Source organism: Mastomys coucha, unplaced genomic scaffold (assembly GCF_008632895.1).
Source record: "Mastomys coucha isolate ucsf_1 unplaced genomic scaffold, UCSF_Mcou_1 pScaffold15, whole genome shotgun sequence".
Taxonomy (NCBI): domain Eukaryota; kingdom Metazoa; phylum Chordata; class Mammalia; order Rodentia; family Muridae; genus Mastomys; species Mastomys coucha.
The window spans coordinates 114,563,322-114,579,855 of record NW_022196897.1 but is presented as its reverse complement, the minus strand read 5'-3'; the positions used below and the strand labels follow the sequence as shown (position 1 = coordinate 114,579,855).

General features: G+C 38.3%; 1 protein-coding gene across 1 annotated transcript in view; it reads right to left on the bottom strand.

Annotated features, from left to right (window-relative positions):
• Positions 1–5,297: 5,297 nt before the first annotated feature.
• The window catches only part of Zc3h6 (zinc finger CCCH-type containing 6), a 56,739-nt gene continuing 45,502 nt past the window's right edge, over positions 5,298–16,534 (bottom strand). The window contains exons 7-12 of the mRNA XM_031371860.1: positions 16,156–16,271; positions 12,511–12,620; positions 11,078–11,331; positions 8,810–9,294; positions 8,255–8,488; positions 5,298–7,753 (exon numbers count right to left, since the gene is read on the bottom strand). Of these exons, the coding sequence (XP_031227720.1) occupies positions 6,276–7,753; positions 8,255–8,488; positions 8,810–9,294; positions 11,078–11,331; positions 12,511–12,620; positions 16,156–16,271 (2,677 nt within the window). The 3' untranslated portion in view covers positions 5,298–6,275. The remainder of the gene's footprint in view (positions 7,754–8,254; positions 8,489–8,809; positions 9,295–11,077; positions 11,332–12,510; positions 12,621–16,155; positions 16,272–16,534) is intronic.

Below are 16,534 nucleotides of genomic sequence, written 5' to 3'. Positions count from 1 at the left end.
TAACCTACCTTATAAATATTTGTGTTTACACCCATAGATTATTAGTATAATCTTAGCCTTGGTGAGAGAAGCCTATTCTGGCAGAGGGCAATGATCAAAGCAGGGACTCAAAACTAGCCAAAGTGTTGGAATAAGTGACTGATGAGTGCTTGGCACCAAGGGGACATCTGTGTCACCTCCTCTGAGGCCCAAGGAACATCAAGAAAGATGGGTAGGACTGTGAAAACTAAGCATACTGTGTCATTCAATAGCCCAGCATACAAAAGTATGCTGGGCTATTGAATGACACAGCCATTACACCAATTTTAGTAAGACCAGGTGACCAGTGAGCTCCAGAGATCCTCATGTCTCTTCCTCTCCAGTGTCAGTTCTATAGGCAGGTGCCACCATGCCTGGTTTTCACATGGGTGCTATGGATTGGAACTCAGATTCACACACACCAGTACACCAAGTGTTGAGCCAACTCCCCACTCCTGCAACTGTTCTTGAGTGAATGAATTAGCATCTTGTAGATGTGGGATGGGATACTCAGTTACAGCCTGAATGCCACTATTCAGACAGAAGAGAGGCACCAGAACTAGACCATGCTGGCTCTCAACAAAGCAGTTTTTGATTATTAGATTAACTTCTCAACAATTAAATCCAGAGCTTTTGTAGGTTCCCATAAGGCTATGAGCACATGACCACTAAACAGACTAGGGCAGAAACCAGAAACCATCTTAGAACGTTCCCCGACTTTGGAGGGCTGCTGAACATCTCCTGCTGCAATGAGATCTCATTTTGATCCTAGTGAGTTCCTGTAGTTCATTTTCTAGCAATCTGTCAGATTCACATCTTCTAGGCTAAGTCAACCTATAACCTGTACACTGCACACATCCAAGGACAGCAATGAATAAAGCTCAAACAAACCCATCAACTTAACATTGTTTGGTTGTAGTTCTCCACTGCAAACTCTGTAGATGACATGATGTCACACTGTCAAAAGAATGGACGTCTGAAAGCTCATGTAATAGAGGCTTTCCAGAATGAACTCAGAGGCAGGAAGTAGCTTTAACTGCTGCTAAACTATACAGTTACATAAGGCATAATTTCTCTGAACAAAGGATTTTCTCAAGAGCAATGAGCTGGTTCCTCCTTTTTCAGGAAGGCTTGGGATGAGCTCCTTTTGTAAACTCTTGTATGTGCACAAGGCTCCTCTTTAAATGCTAGAATTACAGCAACACAGCACACTTCCAGATGCACACTGTTAGGAATGCTTCTAATTTGAATTCAGAGAATAGAGATTCCAGGACAAAAATACTACAAAAACAGTGCCATGGCAGAAAATCCCAGTTAGAAAACTAATTACTAAATTAAGAAAAATCACAATTCTGCCTTTTTCAAGTGATTTGTTAGCTCAAAGTGTACCCTTGGTTATATTCTTTGAACAAATTAACAATTTAGTTATTCTAGTAAATTGGTATATATAAACCTTCCCAAATGAAATAGTATAAGCAGAATTTCTCCAAAATTTGATATACAATTTGGGGAAATGAAATAATAACACTGGAAACTTCAAACAAAACACTTTGTCCTGAGTAGGAACAGCCTTGGTTTTAGGCCAGACAGATGTTGTTTGTGGACCTGATGATAAGCAGATAGCCAAGTCTGGACATTTTTCCCCCTTTGTTTTTCGAGACAGGTTTTCTCTGTATAGCCCTGGCTGTCCTGGAACTCACCCTGTAAATCAGGCTGGCCTCGAACTCAGAAATCCACCTGTCTCTGCCTCCCAAGTGCTAGGATTAAAGGCGTGTGCCACCACTGCCTGGCAAGTCTGGACATCTTGTGCCCTGCAGCAGAGCCCTTGTGAATAGGGGCCACCAGACACCCTGGTCTTATGCAAGCATTGAAACTCTGTGTGATCCCTGAACCTTGGGTCTATGCTGAGCCCCTTTCTAAGTGAGGTAGCTGGGGCAGCAAGCATAATGTAAGCAATGTAAAAATATCTTAAATTTTGACAACTTAATATAAAAATAACTATTTATTTTAAAAAACATTTTTAAATTCATTTATTTATTTATATTTTATGTGATTGAAGTTTTGCCTACATGTCTATGTGAGGGTATCAGTTCCTGGAATTATAGACAGTTGTGAGGACATGGGAATTGAACCCATGTCTTCTGAAAGAGCAGCCAGTCCTCTCAATAGTTGAGCCATCTCTTTAGCCCCCAAATAACTGTTTTTGACTGTCATATAAGGAAATATTATACTGCTTCTAGACAAAAACATTATCCTATTTTAACTGCCTCCCCACCCCCAACAAGCACTGGAGGAAAAACTGTAAAATGAAGGTAGGTGACATTTTACCTGAACTGAGTGGGTGGCCACACCCTCCTTCGTGCTGACGTAAAAGGCATGTAAATGTGCATCACTGACAAGTCCAAAGCATGATGGCAATGGAGGGCTGGGGAAAAAAAAAAGTGAAACATTCAGCCTCTGCATGTTCACTTCTTTATAATAAATTACAGATCAACCCCCTTTGATAAGAAACTAACAAAATGCAAATGTCACCATTCCTTCCGACCCTAATATCCTTACAAAGGTGCTTAGATCCACAGGGAAGGCTGGGGAGTGCAGTGCAGTGGCAGTTCTCGCTTGGCATGCTGAGGCTCTAGGTTCCATCTCCAGCACTGAAGGAAAACAAAAACTGTTTATATCAAATCAATAGTAAGTCAGAAGTGTGGGGACTGATCACTTGAAGAGCTAGTATTTTTAATGCATTAGTAGTATATATTCATTTTTCTTACATGCATTACATTTACAACATGAATAGCTCTCGTGTGTAGCCAGTGTGGTTACCTGCCCACCTTGGTCAGTATCCCTGTTGTTTCTAAGAACCAATGGCTTTAATCCTGAATAGATGTCTGTCCACTCCACCCTCCCATGCTGTCTAAGCAGATATATACCATGGCCCAGCAGCCAAGCCCACAGGAAGGTGGCTTCCTGTGTAAAGCAGACTGAGCAAATCACTGTGACAAACTACAAATCGCGTACTTCTATGGTAGAAAGTTCTGTCTTTCTTTTTTTTTTTTTTTTTTTTTCTGGTTTTCGAGACAAGTTCTGTGTTTCTTACACACTAACACTTGCTAACCTGTGGGTTAATATTCTCTGAAACAACTTCTCAGGCAGTTTTCCTCTGATGATTTCAGCGCACACCTAGAGCTTCATAACTTTGGAAAAACACACAGGTCATGCCTGGTTATTACTGAACTTTACATAACTTAATAACCCTAATAGGAATGTAAGATCGTGTCTGTGACTTACATACACAAGGCAAATTTGTATCTACAAGTACTTTACCAAAACAATTATCTCCCTACCTCAGCCCCCGAGCAACTGAAATTATTTATATCTCACAGATAATAAATTAGACTTTGAGACGATGTTTAGAAATCAATCAGAACAAGAATATGAATTCGCTGTCTTTAAACTTTGAGTCATTCAAAAATTCTCTCTTCTTCTAGTCCTGTGACTTTTCAGATTAAACAAGACTTTTCCACTCAACTGCTCTCCCACTTTTAAAATAAATAGGACTATCAGGAACACTAAGTCCTATGGAAAGTTATAAGCCAAAAACCTAAGCACACATCACTGCATAATGTGCCTCCTTTCACATCTTCAAAGGCAAGTACAAAACAGCAAACTCCAAGTAAGTAAGTACTGTTTACTCTCGAGGCCACCACAAATGGCATACTTCTTCCAGCAAGGCCACATTCTTAAACCTCCCCCAACAGTGGCTCTAACTGGGGACTAACTATTCAAGTATTTAAGCCTTTGGGGAAAGTTTGCACAAGTCTACCTTCATGAAGAGCTTACTAACTGGGAGAAGTAGGTATTTCTTACATTTTTGTGAGAAAGTTAGAAAGGGGGATTAAAGAATTTTGTGAGAAAATTAGAAAGGGGTATTAAAGAATTCTATGTTGACAAGTTCTGACGATATGCCCTAAGCTAATATTTCAATCCCAAATAATTGTGCAAGTCAAAAGCATTATTTTAAACATTGCTTTCAAATAAACTGTAGTATCAGTTTAAGATAAAATTGACTTGTGAAATAACCTTTAGGACACTAGCTAATAGACTTCTAAGAATGAGTTTGGTGGTTTGAATAATGGCCCCCATAGGCTCATACATTTGACTGCTTGACTGAACGGACCAGTCATATCTCTCAACTACTGCTCCAAGACCTTGAGTGCTGCCTTACCCTGACCATGCTTCCCACCAACTGATCATGGGCTAAACCTCCAAAATTGTAAGCAAACCCCCAATTACTCTTATTTTGTAAGGATAGAGTTGGTCACCACATCTCTTCACAATAGAACAGGAACTAAGACAATGAAATGAGTAAACAAATATTCCGCCATTGGAATTAATTTTTAAAAGTAGGGTTTAAAAGTTATTTTAAAAAAAAGAGAGCTGGGCGGTGGTGGTGCACGCCTTTAATCCCAGCACTTGAGAGGCAGAGGCAGGCGGATTTCTGAGTTCGAGGCCAGCCTGGTCTATACAATGAGTTCCAGGACAGCCAGGGCTACACAGAGAAATCCTGTCTCGAAAAACCAAAAAAAAAAAAAAAAAAAAGTTTCATGTTTAATAAGGCAAATTACCTTCTTGTGTTTTTAGAAGTATTACTAATTCAGCAATAAGAATAAACGCATGAGTGGAACTAAAAATTTGTTAGTTTTTGATTCACTAAAATTTAGCTATTTTATTGATTTTTTAAAAAAATTCTGATAAAAGAGAAAATTGTACTACTTTGGAATACGTTTTTTATTCTGCCATTTTTATCTACGTTATTGACTTTTCATTTAACAGTAATGTTCATTTGGACAATAAGTCAGAAAATAGTTTTTATTTATGTGACTTTAAACAGTCTTTGACCCTCCCTGTTCTCCTGAGCCATTTTAAACAACAAATAGAAACAAAACCATTTGTTGAAATTGTGAAAATTGCTTATGAGAGCTCTGTCTAACCAAGGGCTGGCCTTGTTAGTTCCTTTGTGTCATAATAAATTCTCCTTTTCAATGATTTACTGGGACCATCCCAGCAAACACTGCCACACACCAGCAGTTCAAGAGACTGCCAGTGTAACACTGATTTTGAGTTACTCCATAAAACACAAGTGCCATTAACAATGCACTGCAATGAATACACAAGAATGCATACAAGTTACTTTTCATAAAATACAATTTCTCATCAGAGCTCTAAACTATGGGGACATTAAATAATTAAAACCCAGGTGATCCCTGTTATAGAGCCAGTCATGTGAGATCTAAAATGTTGTTTATTGGAATCATATACAGTGAAATATACCTGCCATCTCAGTGGGGTGATTTTTGTCATTTTGTTTTTGTTATGCAAGAAAAATATAGAATCTAGACATTTAAAACCTTATCAGCATAATAATTACTACAGGCTCACTTTGAAAATTCTGTTAAAAATTGCCACAGTCATGATGAGCACAATTATTGCAGTTACATCATTTGAAAGAGATAAAAACTATGCTGCTAAAGACAAAACACTGAAATACATAAACATCACAATGTGATACAGCAATAAACTCATAACTATTTAATATGAAAACTTAAATTTCAAAAGTTCTGTTAGAGAACCTGGAAATTTTTTACTATAGCAAAACATTTTATTTATATTCCTTCAGCTTCTATGATACAGTGTAGAGTAAAATACTTTTAAAAGACAAAACATTCAAGTGCTTCATGTACACAAACAGTATTGCCAATGCTGATAAAGTGATGCCCTTAAACATGAGCTGAGCTAATTATGGTTTTAAATGTTTTTACCTTGCATTTTACGTAGCAGTTGGCATTACACACTAATCGGTTTTGTGCTGACAGAAAGGATCCTAGTTAAAATACTGATTCTCAAAAAGTAACATATATTGCTTAAAACTAAACAACCATATAAAAGTGGTAATTGTTAACCTAAACAATGATTAAGAAAGACAACTGGCATATACTCAGGCTGAGTTCATGATGGTTCACTTTTAACAATAAAAATACTTTTACTAAAGCTAACATGATATGTATTTCTATACTAGTCTCTTGAAGTTATAAAAATATTATATAAAATACCACAGACTTTAGAGGATATAAGTTCGTGTGGTTCTGATACTAGCAGCCGAAAAATGTTTATAATTTAAAAATAAATAAACTATAGAGGTAAACAAGTTACAAAACAGCAGAGAACTGTGATAGTGTGAGAACAGCTTAATTATACAACAGCTAACAAAACGGTGATGCGGTTGGATCAAACGTTTTAAAAACTTCTTTCAGAGATTTGTCATCTGTTTCTTTACTAGGATCATCATCTGGAGTTGGGCTTGCCTGTCCTGGCTCTCTTGCCTGCCTTGGATCAGTGTATGGGGGTCTAATTAAGCCTGTTAAGGCCTGAATAGGAAGACTGTGCACAGCAGGGACCTGAACCTTATCAGCACTCTTGAGAAAGTCTGCCTGCATGTCGACTGGCACATCAACAGGGACTTCCATGTCTGCAGTAGTGTTCTGTGGTACGATCACTTCTCCAGGGGAAGGATTGTTTGTATCACTATTTTTTAAACCACTTTTTTTCTGGTTCTCTTTATTTTCTCCTGAAGAAATGGTTGACAGCTCGGTTGCAGACAATGAGCCCTTATCCCTAGGCTCATACAAACTAATACCACTAAGAACTGAACTTGAAGTTCCTGGTGGGAGGCCATCTGAAGAGAGTTTGGGGGCATACAGGGGAAGAGTCACAGGAGCAACATTAATAGGTGCTGCTGTTGAGGGCTGTGACAAAGCAGGGTTCCATCGGGCTAAGGGCAGGGCACTCCTTGATGAATGTGAGTCTTTTATAGCCCCTTGATGAGATTCTGTATTGGGCAGTCTATGAAGCCTAGGATCAAAATTCTTTTGCAGCCTAGGGTCTCCTAATTTAACTCCTGAACCTCCTGAACTATGTAAGTCTCCAGACTGCTCTAAGCAGCCTTCTCTGTGTGTTAGACTCATTTTGGTTTTGGCTGCTGATGTTAGATCAAGGGACAGGGCACCCTGATGATCACCCTTTGTATTCCATAATCTATTGAGCCTCTGGTCAGCTATAAGTGGGGGCAGAGGTAAATTGATTGAAGATACTGGATCAGGTTTAGGCAAAGGTACTGGAAGTAAGTCTTCTGGAGCCCACACAATGTGTTTTGCAAAGTTGGGTTTGTTTAGAATAATGTCCATTTTAATATGACTGAATTGCCTTAACTGCGACCTTGGATCCTGGAGGACTATGCCAGGTAAAGAATCCAAAGGTATCAAGAAGGCCTTTTCTCTCAGTTCTCTTTCTGTATCTTCATCATCATCATCTCTTCTTTTGGGTTTGTGATTTGCACCAGCATTTGTATGACGTAAATCAAACTTTGCTCCACTAGCTGAAGAGCCCCCAGGAGTACCTCCATTCCCTCTTGATTTCCTGGGGTCCCACACAAGTCTAAGATCCACTGGGACAGACTCATGTGGCTTTCTAGTATCTTGTCTTGGGATAGTCCGAAGTCTTGGATCAACCACTTGATTTCCTTTCCTTTTCTCTTTAGCAAGTCTTGGATCAGTAGGAATCATTGTGGGAGGGTGTTGCTGATTTCTCAGAGTTCCTGTTTGTTTCTGTAATGTCCTCAGTATTGACTTGACACCACTTCCTTCTTCCTCTTCACTACTGGGATACCAGTTAATTGTATCATCTAAATAGAGACAGAAGCTTATGGTTAAAAACAAAGCATTCATATTTGACCTTTATTCAGATTTCAAACACATACTATTTCTGAACTTAGTATCATCACTAAAAGGGGCCCCACCTACTTGGCTACATGTGCTCCCACCCTTGAACAATAGTACCAATTTTTCCACTTCTAATAACAATAAATGTTAAACGTTTCTATTCAAGTGTATTCTCAATGTTTAGTATGAAACATAAAAGAGCTAATCTTTCACCAACTGGTTTTAGGTACATGCACAGTTAAGGTAAATTGTATTGTTCATGTAAAGTTTTAAGGAGACTTCTCTTTTTACCATCTTATTTATGCTTATGTATAAACATAACCTTCAACACTATTGTTTGAAGCCTATAACTGCAGCCAGAAATAACTCTAAGGGGAGGGCTACAAGGTTCACTGGACATGGACAGGGTGGAGGAACTCATTTTCCCATTTTAACCGATTTCAAAAGGTACAGAGCTATTAAACCTTCTTCCTTGCTTGATGCTCTATGAGGCTGGGTGCCAGCTGGTTCTTCACCTTCTTGGTATCTCTGAGTCAATGGGATGAAAAGAGCTCTCTGCACTGCAGGAGGGAGCCCTGAAGCAGGCAGAGGGCAGTCACTTGTCATACTGCTGCTGGAATCAGGCCAACTCCCAAGGTGTGGTGAGTCATGAGAAATGGGAGGCTGCTGCTGTGCAAACTCTTCACGCCACATCTCATCTAAGACACAATACAAGAGACACTGTGTGCTCAAACTCCACCAAAGTATAAGAGACAGAATCACCTAATCACCACATTGGACTCCTAGGTTTTTAAAACTTAAAACTATTTTTTTAAAACTTAAATTCTATTTTTTAAAATCTCGGTTTTAAATATAATTGGAAGACTTTATTGCTTAAAAAGTTAGCTAAAGTTTTGTTTCTATAGTTTTGAAGGAACTGAAAACATTTCAAGGTTTCAATTTCATCAATTTTACTTAATTTAAAAACACAGGCTTTTTTTTTTTTTAAAGAAATTAGTTGCTTTCATCAGTAACCTTACCAGCAGAGGTATCATGTGCAGCATGCTGTGGGATGTAATCATCGTAAAGTTCAGCTGGGCCTTGCAAGGACTCGGAGTCGGCACTGAGTTGCATCGCACACTGTTGCTGGTACAATGAAGCTGGAGAGCTGTGACTGTCTCTAGGGACTTTTGTCACATGTCCTGGAAAGCCTGGAGAATGGTAAGCTCCACCCATACTTGGTAGTGAGTCCAGCTGAACAAGCCCTCCAGCTTGACTATGAGGGCCTACAATTTCAGATGAACTGGGTGTCAAAGATGGGTTCTCTTGCATTGGTGGACCAGGAGGTCCTACACATGGGTGGTGTCCAGGGGAGCCTGGGTGCCTCACAGGACTCTCACATCCTTGAGGAACATTAGATCCTGGACCTGGACTTGATTCAGAGCTGTACACACGCTGTGGACAGTAACTGCTTTCCTCAAACTGTGGTCCTGGTGGTGAGGTACTGTTGTAAAATGCTGGTGGTCTATAGATGCAAAACAAACAAACAAGTGGACAAAAACAGCATTTTTCAGTTCAAAATGAAGACACAAAAACATTACATTTGTAGATACTATCTATGTATGATATTTTATGTTCATTTAGAAACCTGTATATTTAAGAAATTAATTATTCCATGTCATTGGCAGGTAGAAACACATGTGTCTCCTGCTTTCATTTCAGATATGGTTTTCTTAATTGCTGCCCTTAAAAACTACCAGCTGTTTGGGAAAAAAAAAACAAACCACAGATATAAATAAAAGTCACCTTGAATCCTAGCACTTGAGTCCCTCTCTTTCTGGCTTTACATTGACTTCTCTACAATCACATTAAATCCTGCTATGTAAACATACAACTCTGACCATGATTTCCAACATCGCTGACATACATAAGACTTCCTTTATTGCTGACTTATTTATCATATCTAATAGTTTTGTCAATTCATTTTTGATTTTATTGAGAGAAACTGCCCAGTGATGAGTCTCCCACTTTATTTATAATGATGTACTTACATCTTTCTCTTAGTTCACTGATTAGAATATGATATATATAATATTAGCAAAATGGTGGATATTCCTGTCCTCTTATATTTGCAACAGAGTCTCAATATATTGCCCAAAGTGATCTTAAACTCACAGTCCCCCTATTTCAGCTCCTGCCCTAGTTTGCTTTCTATTGCTGTGATAAACACTGCGACCAAAAGCAACCTGGGGAGGAAAAGGTTTACTACATCTTATAGCTCATTCCATCATGAAGGAAAGAAATCTGGGGCAGAAACTCCAGGTGGGACCTGAAACAGAGACCACAGAGGAACTCTGCCTATTACTGGTTTGCCCCAGAGCTTCCTCTGCCTGCTTTCTTATACAGCCCAGGTCCACCTGCCCAAGGGTGCCATCACCCTCAGTGGGATAGGTACTCCTACATCAATAATTAATCAAGAAAATGTTCCTCCAGTCTTGCCTACAGGCCAATCTGATGGAGACCTTTTCTCTAAGGTTTCCTGTTCCCAGATGACTCGTATCAAGATGGCTTGTATCAAGTTGACCAAAAACTAAGCAGCATACCTCACAGCTTCCATGTTGACATTACAAGCACTTTACTACCACATCTGGTTTTCTTCTTAACTTTAACTGAAATACTCTTACTGGCTCACATTAGTTGTGGTGTTCCTTCCTGGGCATTCAGGATTAGAAGACCGGGTATACAAGTACTAAAGGATGGAATCAGGGCTGGAATGGCCTGGTTAGAAAATTTAAATTGGGGCTGGGCGGTGATGGCGCACGCCTTTAATCCCAGCACTTGGGAGGCAAAGGCAGGTGGATTTCTGAGTTCGAGGCCAGCCTGGTCTACAGAGTGAGTTCCAGGACAGCCAAGGCTACAAAGAGAAAGAAAGAAAGAAAAGAAAAAAAAAAGAAAAAGAAAATTAAAACTGGATGCAGAGGTGTTCCTCTGATACCTTAAGGAAATACCCTCAGAAAGAACCAAATGTACTGAAGACATCTGAAAATGCAAGCTCTTAACCAGGGGAAGGAATGTCAAATCCACCCCCACCCCCTCAAGTTACTATATGACAAAGTATCTAAAGTTGTGCAAGAATTCTGCAGAGAAAATCACCGGGACAGGAAAGAAGGGTAAGAGCAAAGAGAAAAGAGACAGCAGGCAACTGCTGTTCTGCCTAAGTTTAACCATGTGAGTGACTTGGAATACTCTCTGTTATCTAAATGCCGAGATTTAGGGGAAAGTGCTGCCATTTTGATGGCTTAACTTACTTCTTCCCAATTTTATGTGCTAAGTCCACAGTAGGTTTTACAACTATTTCAAAAAGAGATGGAATTTTCTTCGTATCATCAGAAAGATCTGTCTCAAAATCGTCTTCAGGATCAGAAATGGGAAAATGCTCTGATGGGGTTGGGAGAAGCCCGACTCCCGGGGGTGGTTTGGGGAGAGGTGTTATGCCACGCTTTCTAAGTTCTTCTAATTCTCTTTTGTCTTCATTTACAAGTTCTTCATCAGCATTCAGCACCTGAACAATTGTAAATGTTAGTGCTTCAGAATGGGTTTTCTTCCTTACAGTTTAAAGACCTTAGCATGATACTTTTGTTAAAAAGAAAAAAATTAACACTAAAGTTTAAATTAATCTGAAATAGGCAACTCTTTTCAATATACAGAATGAATTCCAGAATGGTTTTACAGCAATCAGACATAGGATATAATTTAGTCTAGAACCTTTTTTGGTTTTGATACACATCACAGACACACAGAGTCTCTGTCTCTGTCTTTCTGTCTCTCTCTCTCTCTCTCTCTCTCTCTCTCTCTCTCTCTCTCTCTCTCTCTCAATAAAGCACCTGGCCTAGCTCCTTTAGCTGTATGTATTACACATACACACTCATCTCCAAATTACAACCTTAGAAACCCCTAGGATTCCCATCTGCTTGCCCACATATACTCTCATCTCTGAACAATAATACAGATTCTCTAAACCTAGTAACAATCAAATTTAGACAGCTTTTATTCAAGTGTATTCTCAATGTTTAATGTGAGAAATAGGAGGAGTGATCCTGCATCAACTGGTTTTAGGTACATGCAAATCAAAGCAAACTGTCTTTCAAGTAAACTTTTAGGGAGAACTCTGTTTACCATCTTATTTATGCACATGCATAATTGGGTGTATACATGATTGAAATCTGGTACATTATTGGAAGAGATATAAGCAATACAAGAGCTATTATATGAACTAAGCAAAATAGAGAACCAAGGGCTGAACCAATGGCCAGTAGTTAAGGGTACTGGCTACTCTTCCAAAGGACCCATCATCCTCATGGCAGCTCACAAACATCTGTAACTCTACTGCACGGGAGCTGACACACTTCTTTGGCCCTCCAAGGACACATGCATAAGCCCTTTTAAATCTCTGGATAAAATCCCAGGTTTCTATAAAAACCTGATCTCTTGTAACAGTTTGGAATATTGATCAAAGTAATTTTTTTTTTTTAGTGTCAGAATAAAATAGATTTTTATCAGATTAAAATATTCTCAAATTCCTAGACCAATAATTCTATTTTACAATAAACTATATTAATAGGACAAAACCTATAACAGTTCAATTTTTAGCAAATTAATACTCTTTATAAGATATGATTTAAGTAAAATATGAGAAAAGTTCTAACAAATTTCTAATCAATGGTATAAAAATACTACTTACTTTGTCCAAAAGTTTCTTTGTTTCTTTAGTCAGATCATCATGGGAAAACTTACACTTGTCTCCTTGGTAGCACTTTGCTCCACTATGATAGAACTTGCAAGGAAATTCACATAAACAAAAGTATTAAGGAATGAATCAAGTAAAATCAAGGAATCGAGTGTGTGTGGATCTGTGTGTGCACGTCTGCCTGTACATGCGGCAGTCAGAGGTTAACACTGAGTGTTTTCCTCTGTCACTTTCAACCTTAGTTTTTGAGACAGAGTTTATCATAGGACCTGGAGCTCATCACACAGCTACACCAGCTGGCCAGTGACCTCTAGGGATTTATTTGTCTCTGTCCATCCCCTAGCACTAGGGTTCCACACACATGACACTGCTCCCAACTTGTACATAGGTGCTGGAGATCTGAGCTCAGCTTCTTCATGCTTGCACAACAAGCACTCTACTGAGCCACCATCCCAGGCCCAAGAAAAAAAAAAAAAAGAGGAACTGTTACAAAGATGATTAGCTTCCAGGTATCTGCTATGTAACATTGTACCTACAATCAATATTTACATGCTATACTGTCTTAAAAACTGTTGAGAATATATCTCATTTAAGACGTATCACAAAAAAAAGCTAAATCAATCCAACTCTACTAGTATCTACTGTAATGAAGAATTTGTAATCAAACCTAATAACTTATTATAGATCACTATTTTAATAATGGAAAACATTAAAAAATTAAACTCTTATTCTATAACTACATACTTTTACTTTTATCATTTTATTAGTTCTTTGAGAATTCCACTCAGAATGTTTTGACAACAGTCACTCCTCAACTCTCCTCAGATACACTCTCTTCTCTGTCCACCTAACTTTGTGCTCCTCCTCTAAATGACCAAAAACATCAAGTCTACTTTGGGGTGTCCATATATTCTTGGGGTGTAACTTTCTACTGGAACATAGCTGACCCACCAAGAAAAACACTTTTAAAGAAAACTGACTCTTCCTCTCCTAGCTGCTATCAATTGCCCAAAGCTTCAGCTCAGGGTGGTACTTCCTGTCTGCCTCCCCCTCTATGGCTTGAGCTAGCACATCTTGGACTTGCTGTCACAACTGTCCTGTGCTAATACATGTGCTAATAATGTCCTGCTATGTCTAGGAAACACTGCCTCCTTACAGTCATCTCTTGCCTTTGGCTCTTAATACTGTTCTGCCCACTCTTCCAACATTCCCTGAGCTTGGGTGTGGAGAGGACACGCATGCCTCACTTAGGCCTAGCCTTCCAGTCTCACTTTCTGCGCCTTGACTCGTGTGTCTGTATTAATCACCACCTACTACAAATAGAAGCTTTTCCAATGAGGGTTAAGAGTTATACTAAAACACATGTATTTTAAAACAATTACAATAGTTACAGAAAATACTGTCACCTTTGAATAGATAAGTACCATTCCTTTCCAATAATTAAATATTATAGAGAACAAAAAATTGTGTAGGAAGAATTTTTATATCTGCGAAGGAAATAAAGAGGTTTGGATATGTCATAAAAATAAAAATAAAAAATAAAAAACACAGCTGAGCTGGGCAGTTGTGGCACACGCCTTTAATCCCAGCACTTGGGAGGCAGAGGCAGGCTGATTTCTGAGTTCGAGGCCAGCCTGGTCTACAGAGTGTGTTCCAGGACAGCCGGGGCTACACAGAGAAACCCTGTCTTGAAAAAAACCAAAAAACAAAAAACAAAAAACACAGCTGAAGAGGATTGCAACCCCATAGGAAGAACAACAGTATCAACTAACCTAGACACCTCAGAGCTCCCAAAGACTAAGCCACCAACCCCCTACATATGTAACAGAGGCCTTGTCTGGCCTCAGTGGGAAAAGATACGCTCGCTTAATATTTGATGCCCCAGGGAAAAGAGATGCTAGCAAGGTGAGGTGGGAATGGGTAGGTGGATGGGGGAAGCACCCTCTCAGAAACAAAGGGGAGGGGCCATAGGGTGAAGAACTCATGGAGGAGGGACCAGGAAGGAAGGAAACATTTGGAATGTAAACAAAACAAAACAAAACCCTACAACAATTAAAGCCACAGACTAATTTTACTTGAACTTTTAGTGAAAAATTTCTAGAGAAAAAAAGTCTAGATGTAGTGAAAATGTACTATTTTGGGGTGGCATACATTTGGAAAATATCTGTGTGATTTTTAAGATGTCTGACAGGTTGAGCATGATGGTACAAGTCTTGAGTCCCAGTACTTGGGAGGCAGAGACAGGTGGGTCTCTGTGAGTTCAAGGCTGGATTGGTGCCCATATCCTCTGGAGTTCTAGGGCAACACAGTGTCTCCAAAATAAATAAATAAATAAATAAATAAAATAAAGACAAGAACAGCAACACCCAAACCAAAAACAGAATGACAAACTCAAGGGAGGAAAATCATCTGATTAGTTCTGCCTAATGCAAAAAACAAAAACTAATAAATTCAAAATCTTTTTTAAACATTTAATAAAAACTTAGTAAAATACATATACTTTTATTTTTAAAAAATGTTAAGACAAATATTATGTCTGCCCCAATCACTATTACTTAACATTACTGTAGAGGTTTGCTGAGTATAGTTAAAATTATAAAAGTCATGGTGGCATACATTTATAATCCTATAAGGCCAAGGAATTCAAGGCAATACAGTGAGTATAAGGCCAGTCAGAGCTATGCAGTGAAACTCTGTCTCAAAAACAAAAAACATACAAACAACCAGAAAAAAACAGTAACAGCATATAATAAAATAAAATGAAATTGAATGAAATAAAATACCATTTATTTACACAAGATATGAAACCCTAAGAACAGAACAGAAGCTTTTAAAAACAGAATTTAGTACCTGGCTTTTAGGAAGAATGTTATCAAATTTGAAAACAATGCATTTGTATTTTCCTGGCTAACAAATTATATTTTAACAAAGAAATGAAGTATACTGCCAGATATCTAGATATCTAAATATCATAGAGACTTTTTTAGAGGACAAACAGCACAACAGAAAAAGGTGTGCCATTGTGATCTCCCCATCAAGAAAAGTCCAGTGTGTCTCTCTTCTCACAGCCTTGTTAGCAAACAAGGCTTTTGATAATCTGGTGGTCATTATTTTGGTATGGCTTTATAATTATATTCCTCTTACTATGAATGACATAAAGCATCTTTCCATTTTATTTTTAATTAGTTAATTCTCTTTCTGTGAATCATCTTTCTCTCCTGCTCCCAATCTTCTTAATCTTTAGGAAATTCTTACAGCAATGGTATTTGTTCTTTCTAAGTTTTACAAATAAATATTTTCCCATATTTAAATATTTTATTTAGTTTATAGGTTTTTGTTATAAAAATTTTAACTTGCATATAGTCAATTTTTAGTCCTTTCTCTTATTGTTTCGTTTTTTTTTTTTTTTAATCAAAATAAGGTTTTCCATTCTCTTGGGTCATAAAGAAATGTATTCCTGTATTCCTGGGCACTTTGCCCATCTTAAGCACAGATTGTCAAGACTGGGTTTATGTGTGTGTGTGTCACTTTTAATTTAAAACCAAGCTAGGATTTCTAGATTATATTTATAACTTTTTTAAAAACCACAATGACAAAATATCAGTATACTGGTTGATACACAACTTCTATAAAGGATATTATGCATATAAATGCAGTTCTCTCCTTTGGTACAATATCCCTGTAAATAATATTTGCAGACCTCCTTTTTCTTCTCCAATTCTGCATCATGATTAAATTTACAATGATCTCCCTGTTTAAACAAACAAAAAAAGCAGAAAGAATTCAGTTATATTCTCTCCATGTGTTCCTCCTGGTCATTATCTTTAATTTTAGATACTTAGCTATGAACGATGCAGATAATCCCTCTGATGTCCTCCCCAAGCATGCATGTAGCCTCAGGATTCTGCTAGTGTCCAACCAGTACCCATCATTTTTAGCTGTAGCATGGGAATTTCCATAAACTTTTCATGTCATGTCTAGCAACAACTCACTAGTAGGCCAGCTATAAAGATTAAAC